Source organism: Poromitra crassiceps (assembly GCF_964638095.1).
Source record: "Poromitra crassiceps genome assembly, chromosome: 3".
Lineage (NCBI taxonomy): Eukaryota > Metazoa > Chordata > Actinopteri > Beryciformes > Melamphaidae > Poromitra > Poromitra crassiceps.
This window is the reverse complement of record NC_139625.1, coordinates 55,773,740-55,787,620: the sequence shown is the minus strand read 5'-3', so window position 1 is coordinate 55,787,620 and position 13,881 is coordinate 55,773,740. Positions and strand designations below refer to the sequence as shown.

General features: G+C 43.2%; 2 protein-coding genes across 2 annotated transcripts in view; one reads left to right on the top strand and one right to left on the bottom strand.

The window, feature by feature from the left end:
• The first annotated feature begins 8,743 nt into the window (after window positions 1-8,743).
• Window positions 8,744-12,863, top strand: mrpl33 (mitochondrial ribosomal protein L33). Its single transcript, XM_083633341.1, has 4 exons — window positions 8,744-8,854; window positions 9,124-9,142; window positions 9,315-9,421; window positions 12,598-12,863. The coding sequence occupies exons 1-4, from the start codon at window positions 8,833-8,835 to the stop codon at window positions 12,645-12,647; spliced, it is 198 nt and encodes a 65-aa protein (XP_083489467.1). The 5' UTR covers window positions 8,744-8,832; the 3' UTR covers window positions 12,648-12,863.
• Window positions 12,864-13,060: 197 nt separating this feature from the next.
• Window positions 13,061-13,881, bottom strand: part of rbks (ribokinase) — a 42,266-nt gene continuing 41,445 nt past the window's right edge. The window contains exon 9 of the mRNA XM_083633332.1: window positions 13,061-13,369. Coding sequence (XP_083489458.1) covers window positions 13,196-13,369 — 174 coding nt within the window. The 3' untranslated portion in view covers window positions 13,061-13,195. The remainder of the gene's footprint in view (window positions 13,370-13,881) is intronic.

The window sequence follows — 13,881 nt, the reverse complement described above, 5'->3', positions numbered from 1 at the left end:
AATGCCACTGAGTGGATTTAGAGAGGAACTAAAGCAAAATGAGATTTTCAACCCCGTGTAAACAGGAGATTAGATCATCTCAACACAGGCTGAACATGAGCAGTCAGATCTGGCTCATGCTCAAAGCTGAACTCCATCCGAATTCCCACGTTTTCCCCAAGAGGCAACCTCCAGTTCTGAAAAATGAGGACAACCTGCATTCTTTCTAATGGCCTGCAGGGAGAAACTCCACTGGCTCCTGGCAGTCAATGGGAAAATGACCCTACTCACTTGATTTATGACTTAAGTAAACATTTTCCTAATGCGTTTATGGTCTCAATTGCTAGTTGCAAGTCTTCTTCAATACAACATGTTCATTTAGTAAATTATGGTCCAATTTAGAGTTTAATAGAGGACTAAGCAGACTATATTTTGGGGTGTGATTGACAGGTCACCTGTCCAGTGATTGTAGAGCTCACTGATCGTGGACCAATGGCAGACGGCAGTGTGGCTCTGTCTAAAGAGATAGTGATTGATTTCAGAAGGTCCCCCCCTGTCATCTCCTCTGTGATGAGAAATGATCAGGCTGTAGAGTACCTCGGCACTATAATCGACAACAAACTGACCTTCAAGCCTCATGCGGATGCTGTGTGCAAGAAAGCCCATCAGCGCATGTTTTTTCATCGTAAGCTCAGAAGTTTTAATGTGGATAGCACTTTTATGGAAATGTTTTATTCTTGTTTTATTGAATCAGTCCTCACCTTTGCTTTTGTGAGCTGACACGGGTCACTTACCCTCAAGAACAAAAACAGACTGCAGAGCATAGTCAAGGTGTGCGGCAAAATTGCTCGCACTACCTTAAATGATCTTCCTAACCTACAAGGTTGAGGAAGGCCCAGTCTATTTTGGCTGACCCTGTCCATCCCCTGTCCTCAGAGTTTAAGTTGCTCCCGTCTGGCTGTACAGTAGATACAGTGTGCCCGAGATGCAGGACCAATACTCTAAAAACTCATTAGTTCCTGCGGCTACTGGCTTTTTAAACAGCTGTATGTAACTTTCGCCTTGTTTATTTCTGTTGTTTGCCATTTTGTTAGATTGTTTATGCGGATGTTACTGCTGGCTGTACCACAAATTGCCCCTCGGGGATAATAAAGATAACCTTGAACCTTGCTACTGTCTATGGGCATGCATGTATGTATTTGGTATATAAGTTTGCATATTTACTCTTATTTTTGCATGTTAGGACCCCCTAACCCTAACCCTAACCCTCGAAAACAAGATGATTCATCTCAGGTTTTCCCCCCCTAAATGAATAAACTTGAATATATGCATGTACATCAGAGGTGTAATTAAGACGACATAAAAGCCAAACTGTAGTATGTTGGAGGATTGTAGCCACAAATGTATACTTCCTGACTAATCAAGAACGAAGGAGGGGGGGGGGGGGGGCACTGAATCTTTGTCCACCATAAACCATACACACCGGACAGTGCTGTGATGTTGATGCAGGGAGGAGAGACTGGAACACACCGGACAGTGCTGTGATGTTGATGCAGAGAGGAGAGACTGGAACACACCGGACAGTGCTGTGATGTTGATGCAGAGAGGAGAGACTGGAACACACCAGACAGTGCTGTGATGTTGATGCAGAGAGGAGAGACTGGAACACACCGGACAGTGCTGTGATGCTGATGCAGGGAGGAGAGACTGGAACACACCGGACAGTGCTGTGATGTTGATGCAGGGAGGAGAGACTGGAACACACCGGACAGTGCTGTGATGTTGATGCAGAGAGGAGAGACTGGAACACACCAGACAGTGCTGTGATGCTGATGCAGGGAGGAGAGACTGGAACACACCGGACAGTGCTGTGATGATGATGCAGAGAGGAGAGAGACTGGAACACACCGGACAGTGCTGTGATGTTGATGCAGGGAGGAGAGACTGGAACACACCAGACAGTGCTGTGATGTTGATGCAGAGAGGAGAGACTGGAACACACCGGACAGTGCTGTGATGTTGATGCAGGGAGGAGAGACTGGAACACACCAGACAGTGCTGTGATGTTGATGCAGGGAGGAGAGACTGGAACACACCGGACAGTGCTGTGATGTTGATGCAGGGAGGAGAGACTGGAACACACCGGACAGTGCTGTGATGCTGATGCAGGGAGGAGAGACTGGAACACACCGGACAGTGCTGTGATGCTGATGCAGGGAGGAGAGACTGGAACACACCGGACAGTGCTGTGATGTTGATGCAGGGAGGAGAGACTGGAACACACCGGACAGTGCTGTGATGTTGATGCAGGGAGGAGAGACTGGAACACACCGGACAGTGCTGTGATGTTGATGCAGGGAGGAGAGACTGGAACACACTGGACAGTGCTGTGATGCTGATGCAGGGAGGAGAGACTGGAACACACCAGACAGTGCTGTGATGCTGATGCAGGGAGGAGAGACTGGAACACACCAGACAGTGCTGTGATGTTGATGCAGGGAGGAGAGACTGGAACACACCAGACAGTGCTGTGATGTTGATGCAGGGAGGAGAGACTGGAAGCCCAATGAGACAGATATCTAACGTGATGAAAACTATAATAAACTTGGTTTTTCTTATATTTGTGTGTCCTGGAAATCTTTTACACTGACAGCAACACTATGTCCAGTCTGTCCAATGTTGATGCTTTGCATTATGAATGTCAGGGTTTACACAATGATCTGAAAGTGCTATATATACATTTGTGACATAGTTGGAGCAATTGACTGACTTTGTGTCTGACGAATTTGACGTTTTAAAATCAAAAACAGATAAAAGGAAACAACACCAAAAACAATTGCCAGTAGAGACAAGAAACCGTATTGGGCTTATTCTGTGTCTCTACCTAAGAAATTAAACCAATATTAATAATAATCTGAACAACAATACAATACAATACAATATACAATATAAACAAAAACAAGGTTCTTTTGCACGGGTGGTAATGTTATGAGAAATTGTTTTACTGTTTTGGGAATTACACTTAGAGTTTTGAGAATGAGGTTAGAGTTTCAGGAAATGCATCTGATGAAAAACTGTAACATTAATGATGATTCCCAGGTGAAAAGAAGCGGCTGGCTAACTGCCCATGTCTCGGAGGAAGCATGGAGCCAGTTTCGGCTCTCCCCAGATCGGCAGAGGGTGGAGTAGCAACCAGGATAAATAAAAAAGTAAATTAGCACTAAGGGGGATAAAATTGGGATAAAAAAAATCGGGGAAAAAAATAAATAAATTAATGATGATTCCATCATTTACAGAATCAGAATCACTTTATTGATACCCGAGGGGAAATTGAGTCATGCTACAGTTGCTCGCACTCAGGCATGGAAAACCATAAACATCAAACATTATAAGAGGCATAAGAAAGTACCATAAACAATAACATCTATCCATCTATAACATTTAGTATGTGGGCTCTGTCCACTCTTTGTTTCAAGTTCTGTGTTCGGCCACAGCTATGCCGTTTTACGTGCGATCGGGCTGAAACTTTCAGGGGGTGTAGAGGGATTTTTTAAATTAGATCAGATTTATTGCCCTAAGGCTGAGGCTATAGTTCAGTGACTATGTCATCAGTGATGATGTCATCAGTCTGAGGCTACTGTATATAAGTGATGTCATCAGTCTGAGGCTATATAAGTGATGGGAGTATAAGTAGGTAGAATCGGGGAGGAGACGAGGGGCAGGAGCAGGGCGGCGAGGGAGCAAGTGAGCCCGCACAGTGGTCGAGCTGCATATGCAAGCAACAGGGCCAGCTCGGCGAGCTGCAGGGCGGGTGAGCCTAGGCATCTCGCGCGCTACAAGAATAAAATAGAAGTTACAACATTTACGTAGCCCTATGTACAGTAAAGTTTCTGTAGGTGTTCCAGTGCCAGTCCAATGAGCCAGCATGCAGGACCTGGCACTGGAATACCTAAATGGAATGGACCCGTCATAATGTTATTAGTTACACCTGTGTTTACCCTGCTATGGCACATCAAAATGGCTGCTGTGAAAAAGGTCTATTGACTGCAGTTTGGTCCTTCTGAGAAAATGTCCCCCCACCCCCGTGCTTTAGAATTGCTTGTTTTATTCCTGTGTTGTATAGATATTTTGTTTGTTCTATTTTGTTTTGTCCTGTGTTTTATATTCACAATCAAGTGAGTCATCTAACACCCCCCCCCCCCACACACACACACACACACATTGAATGAGCTAAATATCACTGTCCGTGCCAAACAATAGGCGATAACCCCTATGAAGTTGAACTAGAGGCCACAGTTGGACCCTCCTTGCTTTCCAACGGACTTACCTTCCTGCCTCCTGCCACACAAAAGGAGCAAACAGCAGATTTGTTGGCATTGAGGGTGAAGATAGTTTAGGTGAAACGGAAACACACTCAAGGAGCTCACCTTTTGTCATCCGCCCCTTCCCTTTATGTAACAGATAATAGGGCAACGTACTGACTGACGCAAACCAGGGAGTTGTGAACCAGTGTGTACCGTGTGGTTGGTGTGGGTGAGTCATCAACTCACCTACTGCGATCGGGTTGTTAGGTCACAAGAACAGTGAGCCTGTTGTTGTGACAACTAATAATATGTGAGCTGGGCTTGTTGGAGGCTGTCTGTTGTGTGTGTCTGGCTGTACATGTGCCCTCCTCTGCATACAAATATCAATTGAATAATCAGCCAATGGAACTAATTAATGCTAAGAAATAAGCAGTGTACCTCAGCCTGTGCTTTGGCTGTTAATTAAATTATACTAAAATCAATTTAGAAACTATGTCAATGAAAACCTGAGATGTGCAATGCAAAGGTGAAAGAGTTCAGATTTGGCTGTTTCCTATATTCAATTAGATGGCTCAATTCTGAGTCTTGAGAAGTCTGTAGACTTCAAGTTAAAGTACTGATAATTTTGAAAGACAAGAGACAACAACAAAATATGCCATTATCTCATACCAGATTATCAAGCCGCTGCACGGCCTTTAAGTTTGTGGGGCCTCCGGCCTGGGGTACCAGCCGCGGGACCAGTATTGGTAACCCTTCAAGGACCTCTGGACCCTCTCAAGGACCCCTGGAGCTCCTTCAAGGACCTCTGTTGTGTGTGTGTGTGTGTGTGTGTGTGTTTGTGTTTGTTATGTTGTGTGTGTGTGTGTGTGTGTGTGTGTGTGTGTGTGTGTGTGTGTGTGTGTGTGTGTGTGTGTGTGTGTGTGTGTGTGTGTGTGTGTGTGTGTGTGTGTGGAGGTATGGGTATCGGTAGGTGTCGTATAGGTGTTGGTATGGGTATGGGTATTAGTATCGGGGGGCCTGGGCTTTTGGCCCGCGGCATCGGGAGGCTCCCAGTATCAATACCGGTATCAGTTGGAACATCGGTACTGGTATCAGTCCGTTAGTGGTTAAAGGGTGGTAGGGATAGGAAGGTGGTAGAGAGTCAGGATTTATAAATTTATATTTATTATCCGCGGAACACTCCTCCACTCATGTACATATTGTATATATATTTACTTGATTTGATTGCACTTGCAACGTTGTGATTGTCTTTAGTTATCTTTCCTACTTCTTTATCTCTGTATATTGACCTGACTGCTACAGACACTAAGACAAATTCTTTGTATGTAACTTGCATACTGTGGCAATAAAAGAGTTTCTGATTCTGATTCTGATTTGAGGGGTGGGTAGGATTAGTGGCTAGGGGGAAATGGGTGGTTTGGGGGTGCTGGGTGTGGCAGCGTGGTCTCAAAGTTTTGCACTTGTTATTCACTACACTGTAAGTGTAAACTGTTTTTCTATTAATTTGTCACAGAGGGAGGGAAATGTAGATGTGATCTTCCTTTCTCTGTTAGTTGTCTGTTATTTCAGTCTGACCACATTGTCTCAGTTACTAGGCCAATGTGGAAGTTTCTCTCTTTCCTACTAGGCATAAAAAGACATGGAGTGATTGTGGTGAGTGATTGAAGTGAGTGAGTGAGTGAGTGAGTGAGTGATTGAAGTGAGTGAGTGAGTGAGTGACTGAGTGAGAGAGTGAATGGGTGAGGAAGGGAGAGAGTAAGTAACTGAGAGAGCAAATAGCAAATAGATTAAAAAAAATAAAGAGCAATGTAAGAGCGAGTAAAAGAGAGAGATAGAGAGAAAGAGAGAGAGCGTTTACCTAACCTCCTGAGTGGCTGTGGAGACCGAGTGCTGAGTGGGTGGGGTGGTGAGGCTGGAGGTCTCAGCCCCCTTCACAGAATTCTCCCTCACAGTGATGCAGGCTCCACACACATCATGACAGCTGCTCTCTGCACGCACGCACACACACGCACGCACGCACACACACACACGCACACACAGACACACACACACACATGCACGTACACACGACCTGTCCAATAACACTCATGTTCATTTCCTGAATGCTGAATTTCAACCTCCAGATTAGAATTACATTTGTTACCCACGTTTATGTGTCAGCTACTTTATGATTCTTTGTTGACTATCAAAATAGCCCTTTATAAAACATTCAGAATACCTATTACGCAACTATGAAAATATGCAAATTACCATCAAGGTGGCGCAGTGATAGCGCTCTCGCCTCACAGCAAGAAGGTCCTGGGTTTGATTCCTGCTGTTGACACTGGGGGTACAATGTGTACAAAATGTGTACAGGACATTGAAAACAAATCATCATGTTAAATTTATGTTTACCCAGTTGTCCCCATTAAATCAGGAGACGTCATTTAATATAAAGCACACACAAGAAATTATATAATTTATTGGGAGACATTAAACATTAAACAAATTGTCCCCAAAGATAATAGCATGGCTGCCCCTCGCTGGTTCTGCCATGATACACAGCTCTGTTCATGCTCAAATAGCCGATGTTCAATTTCCAAACATTCTAGTTATTATATGTGCCACTGGGAGCCCAACATCTCATGCATGGTGCCGTTGCAGCTCGCTTATCGAAAATGAATAGAAAATAAGCTATTAGTCCACCTTCTTCAAGTACTTTTCCTCCTGAGACATGAGGTACAGAGCAAAGTACACCGGATGCTGTGAGGACCGCAATGGAAATAAGCCCTCGGACTTTTTTGTGTTTTTATCCTCGGTGATTGATATATTGTCTGTTCTTTCATTACTATATGTACTGTTGTGTTATTTTATTTTATCACCAAATAAATTAATTAATTCATGCTGGAGAAGGGCCTTCAGTGAATTTGGACCATTACAGTATCAACATGACAGAATCCCATACTTCTCCAACACAGCATGACATAAACTGAATGCAAATGAATAAAAAGTTAGTCCTAAGGGACAATTTGTGGAAATTAATCACAAAGAAATTGCGGACATCAAAATGATAATAGTGACCGACAAATATTAAAAATAATTAACTGGTACAAATCTATCTCAAATTTTAGGCTGATTGAGCGCACCTGGGGCCAGTCACCTTGTTGTTTAGTTCTTTGGATTTAATGTTTGTGTTGTTTACACTGAATAGTCCTAAATTGAAGCCTTTTGGAGGAGAGGTATTGATAGTATTATGTTACATCACCACACGGCCATCTTGGTGTAGTAGTATCCATAAGGATATATTCTGGAATGTCCCCAACTTTGCTCAAAGCTCATTTGTTTAAAGGAGTGAGTCACAGTTATTTTGACACCATAATGTCACCAAGTTCCCCAAACCTCTCAGGAAGTAGCAACTTTACAGCCTATTATGAATAGCCAAAAGTGATCGATCGATATAGTGATATTAGGCTACATGATTAATAATCTGCTAACACATCGAATTTATGCATTTCTGGGGCTTATTTGAGGTGGCACATACCTAATCTGGAATGTTTTGACATTTCTCTTAGATGTTATGTCCAGTGGTTTAATATATTTTGTTAGAACATTAAAATGTGTTGCTTTTACAGTCTTAAGTCTGTTCCAACATTTTGTTCTAGGCTGTATTTGACCTCCATCTTTTCTGTTCCACATCTAGCCAGCTTACTTTGAAACATCCGCTTATGAAGCTATTTCCCCTTAGCTGGTCCATGATTATCAAACTGCTTTTTATCTCATACTCCTTGTTTATTCGCCCTATTTGATGACAATTGTCTTCCCATTGCTGCATATTTACTGCCTAATGAGTTTCTCTCCATGATACTGGGTCTCTATTGATGGACACATCAATATCCATGTTGTGTTGTTGCCTTTTGGATGTAATTGTATATTATACTGTTTGGAACTTACTGTGTGATTGGTGCTCTACTGCTTTGTGCACATAGGCTACTGATGAGTGTGACATCAGGGAACCAGTGTTCATTTGGTTCTCTTCACTGCTTTTGGTGTGGAGGCCTAGGCTATATTGCTACATTTTCTTGTTGATTGTTGTCTGATGAAGGCCTTCTCACCCAATTGTGTACTTTAAAAATAAATGAAAAAATGAAATTCAACCAGTTTGTTAGGCCTGGCTACTAGTATGCAATTTCTCCAGGTCAATGCATTATGGGTCATGGTACCCTTTTGGGTTATTTTCACCCATAAAGTCTACCTCAATTTCCAAACTGTGAATAAGGTGATGTGCATTTTTTCGTGTAACACTACCGCTGCACTGAAAGGTCAATAACCACTACAGCAGAATATTACTTACCTATGGACTTTTGATGGTTGAAGAAGTGTGTGTGTCGGGACGGGACCATCGGGACCACTGATCAGGAGGACACAGCCATAGGCTGCAGCCTGCCCTGTACCTTTAAGGGAAACCGGATGTTGTTGTTAACCCGGAAGCACCACCATAGGCTCTGCGTCAATGTGACTTACTTTTATGCTTTATGTTTATTAAAGCTGGCTTTGAGAAGTGGTCGACAACATGTTTCTCACGACAGTAAATTGTGAGTATTAGCGTTACGTTTATTGTGTGCAACTATGCAGACAGCCAGTAGAAATGTAGCTAACGGTAACTTTACGTTCTCCCGCGAGCTAATGTCAGAGATTGGGTGCCTATAATGCTGTGTCTCGTATGTGTTTTACAGGTTGTAGTAGCTTTGTTATATTCAACGTGTTAGCTTGAGCTAGTGTTATTGTTTATAATTGCACATTGCACTAACGCTAACTGTTCTGCATAAACTGAAATATAATCTCTTCTCTTTTCACGTGTCAGTTGCCAAGGCAAAGTCTAAGTAAGTGAAAGTCATTCTGCATGTGGGGGAAAATACTATTACTTTATCATTGTTGACATCCCGTTTTATTTGCCTGGCCGTGAGAAACCTGGGTGATGTAATGCACTGTATGTGGTGTTGGTCAGATGATTAGTCATGGTAATCTTCCTTAATTTGATCTTCTATCTACCAGGACGGTCCTGGTGCAAATGATGAGTGCTGCAGGAACAGGCTACTGCTTCAACACAAAGAGGAACCGTCTGAGAGAGAAGATGGTCCTACGCAAACATGATCCATTTGGTAAGATGTGATTGACTTCATCATGTAGCATTGACCAAGTAGGCACACTCAACTCTAGTTAGTGGAGTATCTTTAGTGTCAAAATAGTGAAGCAGATTACAATTTCTAAATGAGATCCATGTCTTCAGTAAGTGTATAGCAAGTTAATGTGATAGGAGCCATTCAAAAATGGCATATTCACATCCAGCCAATTATGTAAAATAATTGTATGTGTCATAAGGGAGTATGGCATCATAATCAGTTGTGCATGAAAAACTGCATTTAAAATGAACTAAATGGGAGGGGGGCGTCTCCATCATTGTTTTGAAAACGCCTGGACTGGCAGTTTTCTAGATCTGATTAGTTACACATTGGAAAAATAAAATACACATAATGCTGTGTGACATGAGCAATGGTAAAATTTGCCAATAACAGAACATAATTGGAAATGTCAGAATTCAGGTCATGTGTTTTAGCAGCGGTTGCTGATTGGCTTTGTACAACATGTTTGTAAGATAACATGCAATTTTGAGGAATATTCAAAGTTGTGCCAATCAAACTGAAATAAGTCACCATACCAACTTCATAGGAACAGTGTTTCTGCATTAAAAAAAAAGTCCTAACAGACTGTAATACATCATGAATCTGGCATGAGCAGGCTAGGAGGTTATTATAAATTGTATATTATATTTAACTCTTGGGTCAACATATTTGTTAGACCATCTTGCTGTTGATGGGATCACACCAGCCGTGAGTCTTCGTGACTTAAAACGAATGTGGTTCAGTGGCGTAAAGTGGGGTTAGGGTTAGGGTTAGGGTTAGGTAAAGTGGGGGAGCCAGTTTGAGTAGGCCAGCCAGCCCCCTTGCTCAGATCACATCACACCCATTTTTGAACTCAGCCTTCAGTTTGATGTTGTCAACTACACACCTGTAAAGTTTCATGATTGAATTGTGCATGGTTTTGACACTATCGGGCTAACAAAATCTGTCCACAGACATATAGACATATAAACAGTGACACCTGGGGCCTGTACTATGAATCAAGATAAACACATCCAGGATCTGTTCCCTTGATCTGGATTGACTTGACAATCGCAATCGCGCTAAATTATCACACGACGGTGGATATCAGCTGGGTCTGTCAATTTATGATTCCCTATCCAGCTCTGAGCTCGTTCACATGAAAACGCACATGGACATGACCTCGTACCCACAAAAGAGGCAGTCAATCACAATGAAATATGGACAGCTCCAGATTTCACAGCGCATGCCTATTTCCTCATTCATTCAAAGTGCGCATCAAAGTGCATTAATTAACAGAGCTTTACTGTATGTCAGAATCAAAATCCTGGTTGGACTTCTTCCAACCGCCATTGGTCAGACGATGATCTTCTGCATGTTTTAGTGGGGGTTATATATGGAGGAAAGGTCCTTTCTCACGAGATAGCCCACCTGGGCAGCAGGCACCGGAGGCATGGGGAGACACATACCACCAGTGTCAACAGGCGGTGACTTCTGTGCTACAACCAAAAATTCAAGTAAAGTGCTACCAGCTTCTTTTCTCACAAAAAGGTCCCGTGAAGGTCCTCTTCATCATGTCAGTGGCATCTTAGTATCTCAAGCTACTAATGTGCATACTACTGCCCATTCTCTTTAGCTGTACTCAGTGTTGTAGTCAAGTCACTATATCTTGGGTCCGAGTCGAGTCTCGAGTCCCCAGTGTTCGAGTTCAAGTCCGAGTCCCCATTGCCCCATTCACTTTATTTTTTAGCGAGGGGAACATCTGGCTTAATGTATATGCTTGTGCAAAACATGAACTGAAAGCAGCGTCTGCCGTCTCAAGGAAGCGGGGCATACTTTGGCTGAGGGAGAACTTACCTGTAGAATCCCAGCCGAACTCATGTTTTCAGCATCCCGTCACACCCGACAGCCTCACTTGAGAGGGGGGACGGAGGGAGAATGAATAACATTTGGAACAGTCCGAATAGCCTAATGAGGACTATGGGACTGTTCCCCGGCCAGCATATTGTGTCTTAACTGGCGTCGTTATTATTTAGACAAGCCGTGCTCGATGGGACTGTTCGCCGGCCAGCATATTGTGTCTTTCTTAACTGGCGTTATTATTTAGACAAGCCGTGCTCGAGTAAAGCACTAAAACTGCCGCTAAAGTAAACATTCTGGGCTACGGTGGTGAGCCATAAACCGCTAAACACAGCGATGGCGGCTGAACCATGAAACTCTTTAGCTTAGTCCAAGTCTGATTCCAGAGTTGCTGAACATGAGTGTGAATTCACATAGGTGGAACACACGTGCAGGGCTGCCGCTACCTACACACGCACGATGTGCTGAGCGTAAGGCCCCAAGTGTCGCCTAGGGGCATCATCCAGAGTAGGAATACCGTGGTCAAACAGACAGTGCAGACAGTGGGGGTTTCCTTCATATAGGAACCCCTCACCAAAAACATGCAATATCCTGGTCGCTGAAGTGGTGCCTCCTCTGGTCGTTCCGGGCGCCTGTTGAGAGGGAGGGGAACTCATTGGAATAGTGTGATCCTCCCACGTGCTATGTCCTACCGGTAAAGCTTCCCCTGTCAGGTGAAAAGAAGCAGCTGGCTACTGCCCATGTCTCGGAGGAAGCATGGAGCCAGTTTCAGCTCTCCCCAGATCGGCAAAGGGTGGAGCCAGGATAAATAAATTAAAATTAGCACTAATGGGGGATAAAAATGGGATAAAGAAATCGGCGGGGGGGGGGGGGGGGGGGGGGGGATGGGAGCAAAAAAAACAGACAGTGCAGTGGATGCCCCGCAGTTTGGTAATTCCCTTCTAAAATTAACTCTCCACATGGCCAGTTTGGCATTCCCTGTCGTCATGCTGGACATCAGTACAAGTGCGAGATTCCTTCCACTCCCGCAAATATGTAACGTAGCCTACGTATAAAATTGTCAAATCATATTTGTTGCTTTTTGTGAGTGGATATAAATGTAGCTGATTGTGTTAAATGGGCATCTGATATTGTCTCATATCGATTGCAGGCCCCTGAATTGAATCAAATCAAAATCGTATTGTGACAGACTTTGTGATATCAGCAAATATCCTATCGTTGTCCAAAGAATTGATAGAGTATCGTATCATGATTAAACTTGTGATTCCCACTCTCCTGAGTGTGACTAACATTGAAAATCTGCTTTGTCTTCACAGTGAACAAGCACGTCCTGTTCTTTGAAAAGAGGAAGATCAGATCAATCTAACAATGCACCAAAAATATGGACAGCCACAAATCTGCAAAACAGATGGATCACTTCGTCATATGGCATCTCGTCAAACCTTGTTCCTGATTGGCTGACATGTCTTCAGAGGATACCCCCCCCCCCCGATTATTCCATGAATATACTATATACTTTGTTGAAAGGATAACTGTATACCATAGTAACTCTTTATTATTATTAAATTGTTTAAAAACAAAATGAGTTTGAAAAATGTTTTACAAATGCTGAGTTAAAACATGCTATTCCTAGAATTATGTTACAGATGGAGTGTGCTGCTAAATCAGAGTCAAGCTCAGAAGATTCTTTATTTTATTAAAATACCATTCGTTATTTCAATAACATTGTAATTAATACATTTTCCGATGACAAAATAAGGCTTAAGATTGCTCACTCTGATCTTTGCATTCCTGATTATGTGAGAGGAAGACAACTGGGTTAGTTTACTGAATACACAGTATGAGTTGAGCATGGCGGTCCAGCGGATCCAGTCCTCTCAGACTAGTGTTTGTTCGCTGGTTTGCCATCTTCTTTCAAAACAGTTCGGCCGGCAGGTCCTTCTTAAAGGGGTATGACGCCTGCGTGCCAACGGCCTGCACGCTCACTCCTGCTACCTGATTGGCTCTCCGGGCCATCTCCTCCAGAGGCATCGTGGGATAATGAGCCATGTAGAATGCCAGTGCGCCAATGAAGCTGTCTCCAGCACCCTTGGAAGGAAACAACATTATTATGACTTTGACAAATTGCACCCGCCGTGTAAACGATGCCAAGCAGCACCGCAAAATAGCCTGGCTGCATGTTCCTCTCAGCGGGGCGTGTCCCATAAACTGTCCCAGGTTGCTTGTGTAAGTTGTGTTGCAGCAACCAGATATCAGAGCAGCAGTTGCATGTAAAGCTGATCTATATATGATTGATTGGCCTTGATGTTGTACCATTATCCATGTATTGTGAGATCTGGCACATGACAAACATGGAACACCTAATAATTGATCACAAACTTTTAAAACAATTTATTTAATCTTACACTTTAAAAAGGTAGATATAGGATGAGTGGAAAGGTCAGTGTTTCAATTCAACAAGTGATTGCTGTCAACAGTAGGGGGTGCTGTGACATTTGCCAGCTTTTCCTCAGGTCTTGGTAAAGCCTCAGCTACTCGTTTGAAATGAGTGTTTATTTTCCAAGTGTGCCAACTACTTAAAAGTAACATTGATAACTATT